Source organism: Phalacrocorax aristotelis, chromosome 9 (genome assembly GCF_949628215.1).
Source record: "Phalacrocorax aristotelis chromosome 9, bGulAri2.1, whole genome shotgun sequence".
NCBI lineage: Eukaryota > Metazoa > Chordata > Aves > Suliformes > Phalacrocoracidae > Phalacrocorax > Phalacrocorax aristotelis.
Window position 1 is genome coordinate 32,240,592 of NC_134284.1, and position 15,400 is coordinate 32,255,991.

Consider the following 15,400-nt stretch of genomic DNA (forward strand, 5'->3'; position numbering starts at 1 on the left):
AGCCTGGATATTATTATCGTTAATTTCCACTTTCTAAAAGCTTGTGATAATAACAGTGAGGGGGCTGTAAAATAGTCTGAGCATCACTGATCCTTCCTGAACTCTATGTTTGCTTTTCCACGAAGGATAAATAAAACTAACAGATCCCCCAATTCCCGCAGCTTGTGGTTGTGTGGTTATCGCTGTAGGACTATATAGTTAATTAGCATTTACGTTCTCCAGAATTTTATGTGTGGGCAATTTGTACTGCTGTTTCCATATTCTATAGTCTTGTCTTGTGGAGGGGTGATACTACACAGGGGCCCTCAGTGCATAAAAATCACTTGCTTCAGAGCCTCCTTTTAACTCAAACCTGTAGATATCTGCTCATTCACAGAGGTCTCATTTGTAATGAGTCACAGGTTTGGTCACTGTATGACTGTTGTCTTGGGGTTTTTTTTTTTTGAATGGGGTTTTTTACATATTAAAGCTGAGAGGCTATGGCATACAGGCTGCTTCAAAATCATTGGGTCTGGGTAATGTGACAGGAAAACAGGGAGATGAATGATGAATTTTTAGAGGAAGGGAATGTCCCTGGGTGGAAGTCAGGCAGAGAGGGGAAGGTTGGTGAACATACAACAGAAAAGAATCCCGCTTCATCTGAAGGCCAGTGCCAGTACTATTTTCTGTGTCAATTGTGCAGGGCAGGTTTCCTCACAAGGAGTCTGCACAGAAACATTGCTTAGTCATTCAAAACTGCATTTATTAACTTCGTTGCATCCACCTAACCTGCTGACTGCCATTACTTCTTTTTTTTTTTTTATGCTAGCGAGAGACGGTGATAAAAAGAGTTTATTAATTTGTATTTTACATTGCAGGATTTGCTGAAGGCTAAAGCACCGGGGGCCAGCAGGAAGGTCAGTGTCTGGTTATGCCATGCAAGGGCCGTGGGGTGCACTGCTTTCCTGTGAGCTCTGCTTGTCAGAGTCCCTCATTCTGCAGCCTTTAAAATGAACACAGGATTCTCAGACCTATCAAAAGATGTACTCTTCACTACAGCTAATGTTACCTGGGAGTTGTTGTTACTTTTCTTCTTAAAAACAAGATATAGCCCAACATTTAAACCCAATATGTATAGTCCATACATGGAAATGCACATAAAAGTGTACAGTCCTCAGCACTGCACCTCTGCAAATGGCTTTTCCCACAGGGTGCTGTACTGGCTGCTCACATGCCTGCTGTGTGTGTACCGATGTGACAGCTGGGCAAATGTAGATGCAAAACTGGTTTTAGGACATTTTAAATAAAAATATGCCTATGCCTCTGTCAGTTATGGAAATGGTATTTTAACATGAGTTTTAAAACCATACTTTTTGAACTGGCCTCTAAACTTGTGTGTCTGCAAATTACATTTTGTACTTAGCAGTATAGACAGAACTTCCTTAAGGAGCTCACTTCCTTCTTTAATCCCTAAATAAAACCTCACTTCTGCATGCAAGACCTAGTTTGTTTGCACGCTGTTTTTAGAAGCAGTGAATCTGTCAATTGGCATGACACAGAAAAAAGCTCAGTGAAGGCGTATCAGATGTAATGAAATCAAACCTGTGGAGAAAGAGAAGGGCGACATCTCGAGGCAGCATGGCTGACATGACACCCCTCAAAGCCCCTGAGCTTGGCAAGCTCTGGCCTTAGCAATGGTGACAGGTAACGGAATAAAAAAGGCATTACTGTCACATTCAAATATAGACACAGCTATCTGCACTGCTACAGCCAATGATCTGTACAGAGTTTAAGTTGAGAAGATCTTCCTATTACTTGTCCTGCTCTGTTTAGACCTTCAGCACTGCTCTGCATCTTCTTCTAGACCCTCTATAGCACTAAGTTACTGGTGACTAAAATACAGGGTACACACTTTGGGTATCTTCCTGTACAATAGAGAGAGAAGACTAGAGTCTGTCAGTGGGTATTTGGCTTCAGGAAAGCCTAAAACTCACTTCTTAACAGCCTCAGAAGCTTTAGCAACTCTTATCAAGGTGCTCATGTAACATGTAAAGGTTTTGATGAACATAGAGCAGCGCTAATGGTGTCTCTTTAAGGAGATAAGGAAGCCCCAATTCTTTTTATTAAATCTGTGCTGGTTTTGTACTTCAGTCATCCCAGAAGTTTCTATCATTGCAGTGGTGATATTGTATAGAGCTGTTCCTTTCTCAGCTGCTCAACCCCACCCCTGTCCGACCACCACTGTTGCTGTACGACAGGTACAGCTGCTGCCACACCGCAAGAGCTGTGAGCTGTTGGCATCACCAATACACAGATAAAACAGGCACGAAGCGCACTGACAGGAGAAAGCCAAGGTGACTGTGCTGGAAGGTGCAGAGATGGCTTCACCCATACATAGTTTAACAGCTGCTTCGCAGGCTTACCCACACTCACCTGCAGCCAGCAGGTTGCTGACAAAAGGTGCAGGCCTTCAGAAAAAGAAAACATTTAATCTGACCGTAGATGGAAAATTATAGTCAAATTATAGTGGGAAGGCTACTACTGTTTCATCATCACTAGGAAGTGGTCTCCATACATGAAGTACACAGAGCACAAACTATACTTTGTGGAGAACTTTACAACGTATTTCCTTTTCTTCCACATAGCAACCAGACTGAAAACCAGAATCTATTATTTTATTCAAACAACACCTGAAATATTGTATTAGGAAATAAATATATACACGCAAACTGCTCTACTAGAATGTGTCACAAGCTTTTTATACAGATTTACAGTGATAAATAGATACAAAGACATTCCCTTCAACCTATACCAGGTATTTGTGAGGAATACAAAGTGCAGCCTTTTAATATTACACAGTCTCACTCAGAGGTGGTTCACCTAGAAGGCTCATACATAAATAACTTCCTTTGTAAGCTTCTGTTTTAAAGCATAACAAGCACTGATATTGCTTCATCCAGATCATTAGGACAGTGCTGTTGGCATGGGCTTCTTTCAGTGCCCATTTCCACCTTCTGAGAGTATGCGTGATGGCTCGGTGTACTTTGCTGTCAGTAGGTAGAAGAGGGCAGGTGCGGGTACCAAGGCAAGCAACGGGAGGTCCTGCTCAAGCTTATCCAGTTTGGAAATGGAGATGATTCCATAAGCATGAAGTAACCAGTGGCTGACAAGGACAACAAGCCTTTTCTTCCTGACAAGAAGATCCTTGAAAGACTTGGAAAACAGACACAGCATCCTGTTAGCATTCAGCCTGTTACCTAGCACCCAATGTTTAAGAGACATTATAGGTCATGCACAGAGACTGTATGAAGCCTCCTGGGTTTGAGCCCTTCCAGCACATAATGCAGTTTCTCAGTGCGCCACAAGAGGGAAGTCTCCCCACAGCTTCCTCCAGCTAAGAGAAGTCATAACGGTAGAGGCTTATATGCACAATACATAACTGAGAAAAGGCAAGATACAACGTGGTCTCTGCTTGTTCAAGTATTTTATATTAGGAGTTTTAACGTAGGAAACACGTTTACCTACCTCCACTTCAGAAGCAGACATGTACACAGCCAGCGTAACCAAAGACAACACCAGTATGATGTAAGGGAAGGCATAATCTAAAGGCAAACATTGTACACATTAGCAGGAAAAAGAATGCACTATATACACTTCAGCAGAGATAGGTTTTCCACATATACCATAGGTGTGAAGTAAACTGAGCTCCTGTAGCCCACCTCTTGTCATCACATCAGACATGCACTGCAGTAAGGGTCAGCCAAGCACAACTGTTCAGTGCTTCCAGCTTGGGTTTTCAAATTTAACTTCTGTCACATGCAATCGATGCAAGTATTTCTAGCTGGAGTTGCTGTACGCTTAAACCACTAACTGAAAAAGGCAGATAATGTGAAAAGCAGGCTGCAGGGGGATTTTGTGGCACCTGTCCCTGTTGTGTGAAGTATGCTGGAAGCTAAACCAAAAAGAGATGATCTCCCCAAACTTATACTTTAATCCATCTCTGAAATCGGACAAACTCTACCCTAGCAGAAAGTGGAATTAATTCCCTCTGAGGTAATTTCCTCTCATACCCCCTCTATTCCCTTTTTCAGAAGGAGACAGTCTCTAGCAGCACCAGCAGAGGTGAAGCAGTGCTGGGCCAGAGCCTGGTTAGGACAGGGCTACTAATGAGTAACCTTTCCAGGTGAGAGCCCTTCCAATAACCTTAAACAATGTCCTTATTCCCCAAGCAAAAGGGGTGTCATGTCCCTTCCTTCCCTCCCCTAAGTCATTCTTTAGAGTGTGTGTTTATAGGTATGTTTATTAGTGTTATTAGGAGAGAACTCACAGAGCAGGCCTCCTCCCACGGCCTGAAGCACGGTGAGGATAGGGAAGAAGTACAGCGCTGCGTAAATGCTTTTAAATCGATCAGACTTTCCTAAACCACAGGCAATTTTCTTAACCAGAAGAGGCCGAAGTAGCATCATTAACACAAGACAGAAGGCGTAATATATAAACACAATGGTGTACCTGGGGGGGTGGGGGGGAAAGAAAAAAAAAAATAATTCCTTAAAACATGCAGTTCTTTTTCTCCAGCAGGCTCAACTCAGAGACAGGGAATCAGCCAAGTCAATTTACAGTCAAAGGTTTGTAAACACAGAAGGACAGGCTCACTTTTCCCAGCGGAAACTGTCAAGATCCAGCAAAGGGGAACAAAAATGAAGTCTTAAGCTTCACAGATAAATAAGCTTAGACTACGCCACCTTCTTGGCGACTCAGAAAGTCATTAGGGGCTGCTAAGTGTTTCAGGCATAAAACAGCCCGACGCACAAAAAGACTTCAAGGATTGATACTCATTGGTCCACGTTATGTCTGAACACTTTGAGAAGCAGCACAGGCAGAAACACACTTGTATGAAAGGCAGGGACAGACAGGAGTACAAAAGCCTTTAGACTCACAGGGGATAGACTGCTTCATGAGTGCAGTGCACTGTGGTGATGTAGTCAGGACTTGGGTTGTAAAGCATTGTGTACCAGTCCGAAAGCTTCTTCACCTTGCAGGAGCGGATATGCAGAGAGCCGACGGGGTCGCTGACGAGCAGCGTAACAATTGCCGCGATGCTGCACTCGAACAAGGCAGTGACATGCTGCAACAATGCACTGGAACTGTGGAAGGAGAGAGATTTACTACTGTTTTGCTAAACGCCAACTGAAAAGTGGAGGCCCTTAAAGTACAGAACACAGAACCTTCTACACAGTTAATATTCACCATGACCAAGGATAGGACAATGCTGGTTGAACAGAAGTATTTGAAGCTGAATGTGGAAACTCATTTACAATCTCAGATGATTTAGTGTATGAAGTGTGACTGAACAACATTCTAGCTCCTTAAATGAAAGCTTGCTGTAGCACAAGCAGCCTGTCAGGGGAGGGACACCACCACTGCTGCTGTTGCAGTTTCAAAGAAAGGAGCAGCGAGGATAAGACACGACACGTCTTGGAAGGGATGACATTGTTACATATGATATAAGCAAAATTTTCAAAGCTGCAAGTCCTTGTTAAGGATGTGATATATTCATATATCACACTCCATCAGTCCCCTGTGTTTTCTGTGTTTAGTACACCCTGGAGTCATTAGTTCTTAAAAGTTCCAGCCTAGCACCCAATGGCTACGTGCATCTGTGGTTTTAAACCCCTGTTTTACAGAACTTCCTTGATGCACCACGCAAAACTAAAGGTTATACCAGCTACACTATCAGGACCAAAACCCAGAATACATATTCCTAAAAAGAAAACTCAAACCCATTCTCTCATTGCATGCAGGCAGCCCACTGACTGGGGCCGCTGCAAGTGGTGGGTCTGGTGTGGAGAGGGGGTGAGGTGCTCCTGCATGCTACTGGGAAACCAGTCCAGCCCAAATTGCCAGAGGGACTGGGCACCACCACACTAGAGAGATACCAGCCATGTCCTGAGGGCAGTGACTGGCAAGGAAGACCTGCAGGAGTCTTACATTTGTAAATAAAACCCGCCTCCAGCCGTCCAAAGCGTATATTCTACCATATCAGCTCAACCAACAGCATGAACTGCTGGACAGTTCAACTCAGCATCTCAGACTCATCAGTCATGGATGGGAGATTTCCATTTTAAAATGACTTTTAAAAGGAGGAGTATACAAACCTCTTTTTTCCTGAATACCATTCAATAAAGAACCAGTGTAAGACCAGGGGAAGCATGGCCATGAAACCAAGGTACAGCCAGTCATAGCGGTCCGGAGACCCCATACACTCCCGGCAGATTTTGTTGTCATCGGTTCTTTGACCCCTAGGGCATACCTACAAAAAGCAGAGACTGTATTTACAAAGCACCTGAGTACCAATAATGATCCGCTGCAGTTTCTAGAAAAAGTTTGGAGAAATATCAGAAACATTGACCTCAGTGATTTCTCAGCTTGCACTGACCTCACTCTCTGGCTCTTGCTTCTTAATATAGACAAAAGCAAATTATGTTTAAAAGGCTTCATCCAAGACTCCTGTCTCCTCTCCTGCTGTCACTCCACCTCTCTCTCATCACTAAGCTCACCCACCAGGCTGCTCACAACCACTACCCCGAGTTTCTTGCTCCCCGTTATTCCGCTCTACCCGGATCTTGTCTCCATTAGTATTTTACAATCAGAGAGCAGAGCTATTTCAGCACAGCTCTCCGTACCGCCCCGTCCGGTTCCAGCCTTCGCAGCCCCGCCGCTCGCCTCCCGTTTCGCACCGAGCCCTCAGCATCTCCTTCGGGGAACGTTGCATCGCGCAGCTCCTGCTCTGGGTAAGGCAGCTCTGCCACCCCCCACCACGGCCCTCATCGCACCCGCTCCCCATGGCCAACGACGGCTCACGGCGGGGACCGCATCAGCCTCCAAAGCCGGGGCCGCCCCCGCCCCAGGCCGAGTCCCACACTTACCCCACAGTCCCCGTAGGTCTCCAGGGAGCCGTTGACCGACAGGACCGTCCTCCCGCAGTACAGGCCGAGGCAGGCAGGCTGGATGTCCACAGCTGTGGGGAGAGCGCAGCCCGCCTTACATCACCGCGCCGCGGCTCCCCGCAGCCGAGAGGCGCCACCGCCACCGCCACCGCCACCGCCACCGCCACCGCCACCGCCACCGCCACCGCACCCCCCTCTCCCCCTCGGTACCGCCGACCCCGGTGCCCCCGCCCGCCCCGTCCTACCGGAGCGGACCATCCCGGTAAACAGCCCCGTGCCCTTCCCCCTCCGACGCGCTACTTCCGCTTCCGACGCGGGGTAAGCTCCACCCCGCCGGGGGCGGGGGGCGTGGTCACGCAGAAGAGGCGCGGCCGGCGCAGGGGCGTGGCCGGCACGGCGCCGGCCCCGCCGAGGCGTGGGAGATGGCGGCGGAGCGGGAGGGCGGCGCGGGAGTGTGGCTGCCGCCCCGCTCGCCCTCGGGGCTAGTGCTGCAGACGGTGGAGATGCACACGGGCGGCGAGCCGCTGCGCATCGTCCCGCGGCTGGAGGTGGCGGAGGCGGCGGCCGAGAGGGGCCTATCGCTGCTGTCGCTGCGGCGGGAGGTGGCGGCCACGCAGGACCATGTGCGGCGGGCGCTGGTGCACGAGCCGCGGGGCCACGCCGGCATGTACGCGGCAGTGGTGGTGCGTGGCGGGGCGGCAGCCGCCGGTGCTCACCTCGCGGCACTCTTCCTGCATGGCGCCGGCTACAGTGCCATGTGCGGCCATGCCGTCCTGGCCCTCGGCCGCTTCGCCCTCGACTACGGGCTGGTGGCGGCTCCCGTCAGCCCCGAGACTGCCGTCCGCCTGCGCTGCCCATGCGGGACCGTCACCGCCTTCGTGCCCTGGGACGGCAGCCGCAGCGGCAACCCGGTCCGCTTCCACAGTGTGCCCGCCTTCGCCGCTGCCACCGGTGGGGACCGAGCCTGCCACGCTGGTTTTGGGGGTGGGGGGCATTGGTGCTGGCCGTGCCAGGGTGGGGGCTGGTGGCCTGTCTGAGGGGCATCTGGCAAATCCCTGATTTCCATGTCTCCCAGGTGCAGGATGAGGCCATCAGGGATGGCACAAGGCATCACATGCCGCTCTGTGGCATGGGAGCACTTGAGTTGTCATCCCCATCCCCTTCCTTGCATGCAGCTTGGTTTGCTCCGCGTGCAATCCCATGGCTCGGCACAGTTTCCCCTCCTCACCACCCTCCCTTTCTCTGCCCAGACTTGGCCATCGACGTCCCCGGTCACGGGAAGGTGGTGGTCGACATTGGTTACGGCGGCACTTTCTATGCCTTTCTCAACGCTGAGCAGCTGGGCCTCGACGTGTGCTCTTCAAAGACCAGAGACCTCGTCAATGCGGCAAGCGCTGTGACGGAAGCAGTGAAAAAGCAGGTATGGTAGTGCGCTGTGGTATTCTGGCAGGTTCCCTTCGGGGTGACTGCACCAAACAAGGCCCTTTATTCCCCTGAGCCGCTTAGGGTGGGAGGGAGTCCCCATCCTTCCAGCCCCATGGTGAATATCTCAGTCCTCCTCCAGCCTCACAAGGATGTAAGAGGGAGTTTTTTTGCTTTCCTGCTGCTGTGTCCATCTCTGTTACCAGAGAGCAGAGGTGCAAACACAGCAGTGTGGCCTTGTCCCCTTCCCCTGGTCCCTCGAGGAAGCTGTACTGCACTTACTGCTGACTGCCCAACTGCTGCACGCATTTTTGGTGAACCTGTCTGTGCTGTTCCCAGTTCAAGCTTCATCACCCTGAAAGCGAAGACCTGGCGTTCCTCTATGGCACTATACTGACGGATGGGAAAGACGCCTTTAGTGAGGAGCCCACCACCAACATCTGCGTGTTTGCAGATGAGCAGGTACAGAAATGGGCTCTTCTCAGACACACAAGGTGCCACCTTTTTCCCTTCTTACATCTGCTGCAGAGATGAGGATGGTTCTGTTTTTTCTCGTTTTGGGGCAGTGATCATTGCTTCTGCTACAGCAATGGCTCTGAGGAGCTGAGTGTCACCACAAGCAGTTTAAGCTCCTAATGACAGAAATAATTCTGCTAATCTTAGGTGGTGGCATTTTAAAAAGGTTGATACCCACACCCCATAGCTCAGAATTTCCCAGGAGCTAAGGCGCTGAGGTGGGATCCCAACAGACATAGCGCGTGTTCTTCAAGTCCTAATCTAGGGAACAGCTGCTGGGGATCAACAGAGCAGGAGGGAAGAGAGAGGGTGTAAAATTTTATCCTTGTCTGCCATGGATAAGGTATCACATAAATAGCAGGGGAAGTTTCAGTTGGACTTCCTAGCAGTGAGGAGCGTGGAGCATTGGAACAGATCGCCTTAGAAGCTGGCCAACGTGGTGGTTCTGGAGGTTTTAAAGACCAGGCTGGCCAGCTGCTCTCACAGTTAGCGTAAGGAGAATTGGTCCTACCTTGACACGTGAGAGTGGGGAAGGTGGCCTCTGCTCTTCTCAGTCCTTTTGCTATGATGCTGGGAAGCTTTCAAGCACTCCCTAAATATCCTCAATATTTATCAGATAACTCATCCCTACCAGTTTGCCAAAGCTGATCACAGTCCAAAAGTACCCCAAACCTGCGTATTTTGTCTTCTCGCTTGTGATGTATCCTGATTCTGTACAAATCCCTGGGCTCAGTGGATTTCCCCCAAGCACAGTATAACTGGGAGCAATATTGTTTTCTGTTAAAACCCAAAATACAAGAGGTGGTTTGTCTTCTCTTCTGAATGTAGGTTGACCGAAGTCCAACAGGTTCGGGTGTGACTGCTCGCATTGCCTTGCAGTACCATAAGGGACTCATCCAGCTGAATCAGACCAGGACCTTTCGGAGCAGTACCACGGGGTCCTTGTTCACCGGGAAGGCAGTGCAGGCAAGTGGCTTGTGCTGGACTTTGCCTCTGTCTTGAGGACGGCTGGAAGAGCACTGTTGCCTTGGCTCAGTGGAGAAGCCGAAAAGCCTTTCTGTTCTGGGGGAAGGGCATATGGAAGGAGGGAGGTGCCTGGGGTCTTGCCTTCCCACAAGCCTCAAGCTTCAGGATTTTTATTAGGGAAGCAAGTAACAGTAAGACCTTGTTCTGCTGTGTGGCTTCCCTTCAAATTGTCCCTCAGCCATCGGGAAAGGACTGGGCACCTCAGCAGCTTGTCGACCTCCTTTGAGGCAAACCCAGGCTGTGGCAGTGCCAGGGGCTCATGAGCTCAGCGCAGGGGCAGCAGCAGTTGTGCAGGTGTGGAGCTTGTGCAGGCAGGGTGAGGCGGTAAAAGGGCTGCTGCATCCTTTGGGATGTACCTGGGCAGGGCAGAGCACTCGGTTAGGGGTATCTCTGAAGTGCCAGGTAGCGCTGGCATTTCGTGGGGTTGGGAGAGAGGAGAACCTCCTGTCACCCCTGTCCTGATCCTAATCCCTTTGCAGGAAGCCAAGTTTGGGGACTACAATGCTGTCGTTGTGGAAGTCTCGGGAGAAGCCTTTTACACCGGTACAGCCACCTTCACTGTCGAAGAGGAGGACCCACTGAAACTCGGCTTCTTTTTCAAGTGACCTGAGCCACTGGGCAGTGGCAAAGCCTCACTTATGGTGCTGCGCTTCTCCTGCCCACGCACTCCTGTTCTGCTTCTCCACACGCCTCGTCGCAATATGCCAGAGCAACAGGAACAGCCTTTGGTGGTGTGACAGCATCTGCCGTGTTACAAGATAACAGGCAGTTCCCCTGTTGTGATTAGCATATTGGGTGCAATGTGATTAGCATATATGGGCTGCTCTGAGAAGCCATAATCTTTTTCTTTTTTTTTTTTTTTTCAATAATTATTCACAGAAAATGGAGCTGATCTTGGAGACCTGTCTTCAGATTTATGTGCCTTATCTATGTCTGCAAATTACTAATTTCAAAGCCAGCTTCCTATTAAACACCAGCTGAAGGCACTGCCTTTCTCCTCTTGTTTTTACTCCTTGAGCTCGTTTCCAGGACTCACACGTACCATGGCTGTTGGTTTGGATTGCCTGCTCTTCCTTGATGCCTCCCACTCAGCTGGCTGTGTTGCTCCATCTCGTGCCCCAATTTCCCCGCTCAGGACTGTCCAGACACCCCATTTCCTCACCACACTCGCTTCACCCCTGCCAGAGCCCTCCTGCATCCTGGGGCTGGGTGCAGGTGCTCAGAACTTCCCGCTGTCCCTGCTGCGTGTCCACGTTTTGCTGCTTCCCTAAACCTTCCTGTCTTGCTAATCTCGGATCATTGGTGGCAAATACCCTGTGGTTAACTTTCAACAGGGGTAGGTAGCTGTATTCGAAGGTCTGATCCACTGTGACCTTTGATTGCAAAATTATTTAATGATGATTTTGTCTCAGCCCAGGGGCAGCTTGTGCAGCAGAGTGCAGTCAGTGTGTGCTTTGCCAGAGTCCATCGAGGGAGGGTTGCTGGTAGAAAAAACAAACCAAACCGTGGCCCCTGGAAGGCATTTGCAGTGGCAGAAGCAGAGCTTCAGACCACTTGGGGCCTGTAATTTTCACTGTGTCTCTGGACAAAATGGTGTTTGTTTATTGAAGACACTCATGGGAGTGTGCCTTGTTAAAATGAGACATGAAAATGAGAATGATCATCTCCCAGTAGCTCTTACAGCAGAAGGGAGCAAGTTGCACTTGGAGAGCTTGGAAGAGGTTGGCATGGAAAAGCCTGAGAGGAAGATCTTCTCTCAAATTGAAAATTACAACTTTGGAAAAGGAAGAAACAAAATTCCCCACAATCAGAGAGTGGCTGCGCTGTTTTCCAGGTTTTCCAGGCTGGTGTCTGTGGCTTTTGCTCCGAGCTTTCCTCTAACACCCAGGTAAATCCTGTACAGCCTCTGGTCGGGAGCAAGAAGTGACACACACATCCTCTGAAGGAGCAAAGTCGTCAGCATATTTCTAGCTTCTGGGCACCTTCCTTGTGATCAGTCCCCCAGCCTGGCTCCTGGAGAACAGCTGGGGCAGCAAGTCACGAAGCCCAGCACAGAAAGGTTGGAAGTTCTTCAGCCATTAATTCAGTCACAGCCTTTGTTATCTATTCACTGTCCCCATCCCTAAGAAATTTCTCCCGTAGGGGCAGGCAGCTCCAGCATGGCTGAAAGAGGGGGGACAGGGTCCTGCTACCTATGTGGGGGTCCCCGGCCTGACCCCTCCACCCCTCAGCTTGTGAGACCCCAACCTGGAGCGCATGGGGGGTAGTCCCAGCCTCCACCTTGGTGTCTGGGAGTAGCTGGCCCCTGCCCCTTCGTGATGGGCTGCAGGGCCGTGAGGGGAGAGGGGCTGTGGGGACCCATCCCCGGCTCTGAGACGGGGCTGACGCCGCTGTGGGGTGAAGAGGGGGCTCCCTGTCCCCAGCCCGGCCGTGCCGGCCGGGGTCTCCGTGCCCCGCCCCCGGGCGGCAGGGCGGGCGGGCCGGGCCGGTTCCCCGGGCAACGGCGGCCGGGCGACGTCAGCGGCCCGGGGCGGGCGGGGACCGGGGCGGGCGGGCAGCGCCTCTGCGGCCGCGGCGCGGACCGGGGCATGAGGCTGCGCATGGAGCCGGCGGCGGCCGTGCCGGGCAACCTCTCCCGCAGCGGCGGCGGCGGCGGCGGCAATGAGAGCGGCGGGGCGGCGGCGGCGGGGGGGGCGGCGGCGGGGTGGTCGGCGGCGGCGCTGGCCTCGCAGGCGCTTGCGCTGCTGCTCATCTTTGCCATCTCGGCGCTGGGTAACGGGACGGTGGTGCTGGTGATCGCCCGGCACCGGCAGCTCCGCACGGTCACCAACGCCTTCGTGCTGTCGCTGTCGCTGTCGGAGCTGCTGGGTGCCCTGCTCTGCCTGCCCCTGGCCTTCCTCAGCTTGCTCAGCCGCCCGCCCGGCGCCTGGCTCTTCGGGCAGCGCCTCTGCCTGGCCAGCGCCGCCCTCCACGCCGGGCTGGGCATCGCCGCCACCCTCACCATGGCCCTCCTCTCCTTCGACCGCTACTGCGCCATCGTCCGCCAGCCCCGACACAAGATGGGCCGCCGCCGCGCTGCCCAGCTCCTGGCCGCCGTCTGGCTGGCCGCCCTGGCCCTGGCCGGACCCTGGTACGGGCTGGCGGGCGAGGGGCAGCGAGAGGCCCGGCCCGGGGCCTACCGCTGCGTCTACGTGCTGCCCTGGGGCTCCTCCCGGCTGGGGCCGCCGTACGGCGCGGCCCTCATCGTGCTCTGCTACCTCCTGCCCTTCGCCCTCATGTGCTTCTGCCACTACAACATCTGCCGGGCGGTGCGGCTGGCTGAGAGCCGCGTGCGGCCCCTCACCACCTACGGGCACCTGCTGCGGGCCTACGGGGAGATGCGCACAGCCACCACCGTCCTCATCATGATCGTCTCCATCATCTGCTGCTGGGGGCCCTACTGCATCCTGGGGCTGGTCGCCGCTGCCGGCCGCTTGCCCTTCTCACCCACCATGGACGCGGTGGCCAGCGGGATGGCCTGGGCCAATGGTGCTATCAACCCCCTCATCTATGCCGCCCGCAACCCCAACATCTCCGTGCTGCTGCGGCGCAGCCGTGAGGGCGGCTACAGGACTAGGAACAATGTGGCGGCCTACCTCTCAGCCTCACGCCACCGGCCAGAGCCCCGGAGCCGGGCTGACCGCGCCCGGGAGCGCTATGTCAACCAGCAGAGTGGCCCCCAAGGCAGTGCCCCATCCTCCTCCAGCCCAGTGAGTGGGGGAGAGGTGGCCATGTGGGCCTGCAAGAACCCCGCTGTCCTCTTCTGTCGGGATGGGCAGCCAGACACCATCTCTGAGGCTGCCTTGCAGGCCAAAGTGGACACTGTCAACACCAGCCTCTGAAGGGACTGGGGTCCGGGATGGAAGCCTTGGGCCCTGGGGCCCTTTCCCTGAGGAAATGCGGGGACCCCTGGCCCTTGGAGCCCTTTGCAGCCAGACTACCAGGAAACCGGAGAGACAGGACTGTGCGAGCCACAGTGTGATTTCTTCTCCATCGCATGAGCTCTGGTTTGGCGACCTAGTCTGCCAGGAGTGAGAGATCCATGGGTAAAGGGAGCGCCTCTTCCCTTTCAGCAGGCCTGACACACTGGTGGTAGCCACTGAACCCAGCCAGCACAAGAGTCTGACTGCAAGAACAAAACAGGGTTTACTCCGGTCCTGCAGAAAGTGCCGCAGTGGAGCTAAGAGGCAGATACACAAATACAGCCCAAACCAACTGACTGTGTGAGCTAGTTGTTAAGTGCCAAAGAGGCAATTGAAAGCTGAGCACTGACAGCTGGAATACACTTGGAAAACACCACACTGTGAAAACTGCACCATGGCAGGAAAATGCTGCTTTAACAGTTACACATGGATGTGCTGATAGTCAGAAAGTCATAGACTGTAGGACAGGCTAAAAAAGCAATCTATTAAGATGATTGATTTTTTTTTTCAAACTCCCAAGCATAACAAAACAGTAATTGTTGTGACAGGGAAGATATATGATACTGGGAGGGAAGGAAAGGAAGATGAAACCTCAGTTGTCAGAATTTCAGCAGCCTTTTCTTTTTTTTGCAGGTACAGTCAGCTTAAAAACAGTATGAATATGAGAAGTGAGAGTTCTTCAGACAGACTGAGGAAAAGGGTGTGGGTGTAGACTATGGTATCACTGAGTTTGTGCACAAGGTGTGCATTTTCTTTTTGAGCTCATCCGAAGCGTCTCACATCTCTAAGAGTGTAACCATGTTTAGAGGAGCCATGCGAGAGAGGTGAGTATCTGAAAGCAGAGGTAAAGCAGTTCCATGCGCTCTTTGTGTGCTCTTAAGCATGTGAAAATGTGTACATGCAGAGAACAGATATTATTGTATTGATGGTGGCAATCCATCTGGAGTATAATATTTAAAAATCAGCTGTTTGCTATTGAAAAAAAGGAAAATAACACAATGGAAGTGCAATTGCATGGCATAAATTCAAATGAATTTATCAGTATAATTTTTTTGTTCAAAGGCCTAAAGCCTTAAATTAGTATTTTGAATCAGAAACTGAGATTGGGCCTTCCTTTATCTTTGCCAGAGTTAAATATGAAAGACAAGCAGTGTTTTTCCTTGTACAGGCTTTAAAAATGCAACGTTACTGTTTTACAGGCTTTTTCAACTGTTTGTGACCCAAGTGAACATACTATCGTTATTTTGTAAGTGAGACAAGAAATAAATTGTCTTCTATGCAGGAGATTTAAGTGTCTCAGCCTGGCATCATTCTCAGCACAGCCTTGAGAAGGGAACTTCTGTAAAAATTTGCCAGATGAATGATAGTAGAGAGAGACCTAATTGTTCGTGAAATTTTAATGCAGCCATTTTTCATGCTGTGAGCATTAATGTGATGTCCTTCTGTGATGCTCCTAAAGTCCATGAGGAAAAGATTTGACCTTTGACTACTCCTCAGTACGGATACTTTGCCCTACAAGTCTTGGATTTTGCAAGTTGAGTGGTGTGT

At 51.5% G+C, this 15,400-nt stretch overlaps 3 protein-coding genes across 5 annotated transcripts; 2 read left to right on the forward strand and 1 right to left on the reverse strand.

Annotated features, from left to right (window-relative positions):
- Positions 1-2,640: 2,640 nt before the first annotated feature.
- Positions 2,641-7,281, reverse strand: JKAMP (JNK1/MAPK8 associated membrane protein). The gene is made up of 7 exons (XM_075104216.1): positions 7,172-7,281; positions 6,906-6,997; positions 6,135-6,289; positions 4,917-5,123; positions 4,307-4,488; positions 3,505-3,581; positions 2,641-3,192 (listed from the first exon to the last, which is right to left on the reverse strand). Exons 1-7 carry the CDS (start codon positions 7,182-7,184, stop codon positions 2,974-2,976), a joined length of 945 nt encoding a protein of 314 aa, XP_074960317.1. The 5' UTR covers positions 7,185-7,281; the 3' UTR covers positions 2,641-2,973.
- Positions 7,282-7,333: 52 nt separating this feature from the next.
- L3HYPDH (trans-L-3-hydroxyproline dehydratase) lies at positions 7,334-10,876 on the forward strand. 2 transcript variants are annotated; one of them, XM_075104214.1, is made up of 5 exons: positions 7,334-7,877; positions 8,177-8,346; positions 8,688-8,810; positions 9,693-9,834; positions 10,374-10,876. In XM_075104214.1, the coding sequence occupies exons 1-5, from the start codon at positions 7,349-7,351 to the stop codon at positions 10,493-10,495; spliced, it is 1,086 nt and encodes a 361-aa protein (XP_074960315.1). In that variant the 5' UTR covers positions 7,334-7,348; the 3' UTR covers positions 10,496-10,876. The 2 variants fall into 2 exon arrangements, with proteins under 2 accessions (XP_074960315.1, XP_074960316.1); XM_075104215.1 differs by having other exon boundaries at positions 7,344-7,877; positions 9,744-9,834.
- Positions 10,877-12,436: 1,560 nt separating this feature from the next.
- On the forward strand, positions 12,437-15,138 carry GPR135 (G protein-coupled receptor 135). 2 transcript variants are annotated; one of them, XM_075104212.1, is made up of 2 exons: positions 12,437-14,676; positions 15,052-15,138. In XM_075104212.1, exon 1 carries the CDS (start codon positions 12,479-12,481, stop codon positions 13,769-13,771), a length of 1,293 nt encoding a protein of 430 aa, XP_074960313.1. In that variant the 5' UTR covers positions 12,437-12,478; the 3' UTR covers positions 13,772-14,676; positions 15,052-15,138. The 2 variants fall into 2 exon arrangements, with proteins under 2 accessions (XP_074960313.1, XP_074960314.1); XM_075104213.1 differs by having other exon boundaries at positions 12,437-14,152; positions 14,486-15,138.
- Positions 15,139-15,400: the final 262 nt, after the last annotated feature.

Coding starts and splice junctions, on each gene's coding strand:
- JKAMP (XM_075104216.1), bottom strand. Junction 5,124..6,134: donor TGGTATTCAGGAAAAAAGAG/GTTTGTATACTC, acceptor CTCCTTCCACAG/TTCCAGTGCATTGTTGCAGC. Junction 3,582..4,306: donor CGTGGGAGGAGGCCTGCTCT/GTGAGTTCTCTC, acceptor GTTTGCCTTTAG/ATTATGCCTTCCCTTACATC.
- L3HYPDH (XM_075104214.1), top strand. CDS start 7,349: ATGGCGGCGGAGCGGGAGGGCGGCGCGGGAGTGTGGCTGCCGCCCCGC. Junction 7,878..8,176: donor CGCCTTCGCCGCTGCCACCG/GTGGGGACCGAG, acceptor TTCTCTGCCCAG/ACTTGGCCATCGACGTCCCC. Junction 8,811..9,692: donor GCGTGTTTGCAGATGAGCAG/GTACAGAAATGG, acceptor TTCTGAATGTAG/GTTGACCGAAGTCCAACAGG.
- GPR135 (XM_075104212.1), top strand. CDS start 12,479: ATGAGGCTGCGCATGGAGCCGGCGGCGGCCGTGCCGGGCAACCTCTCC.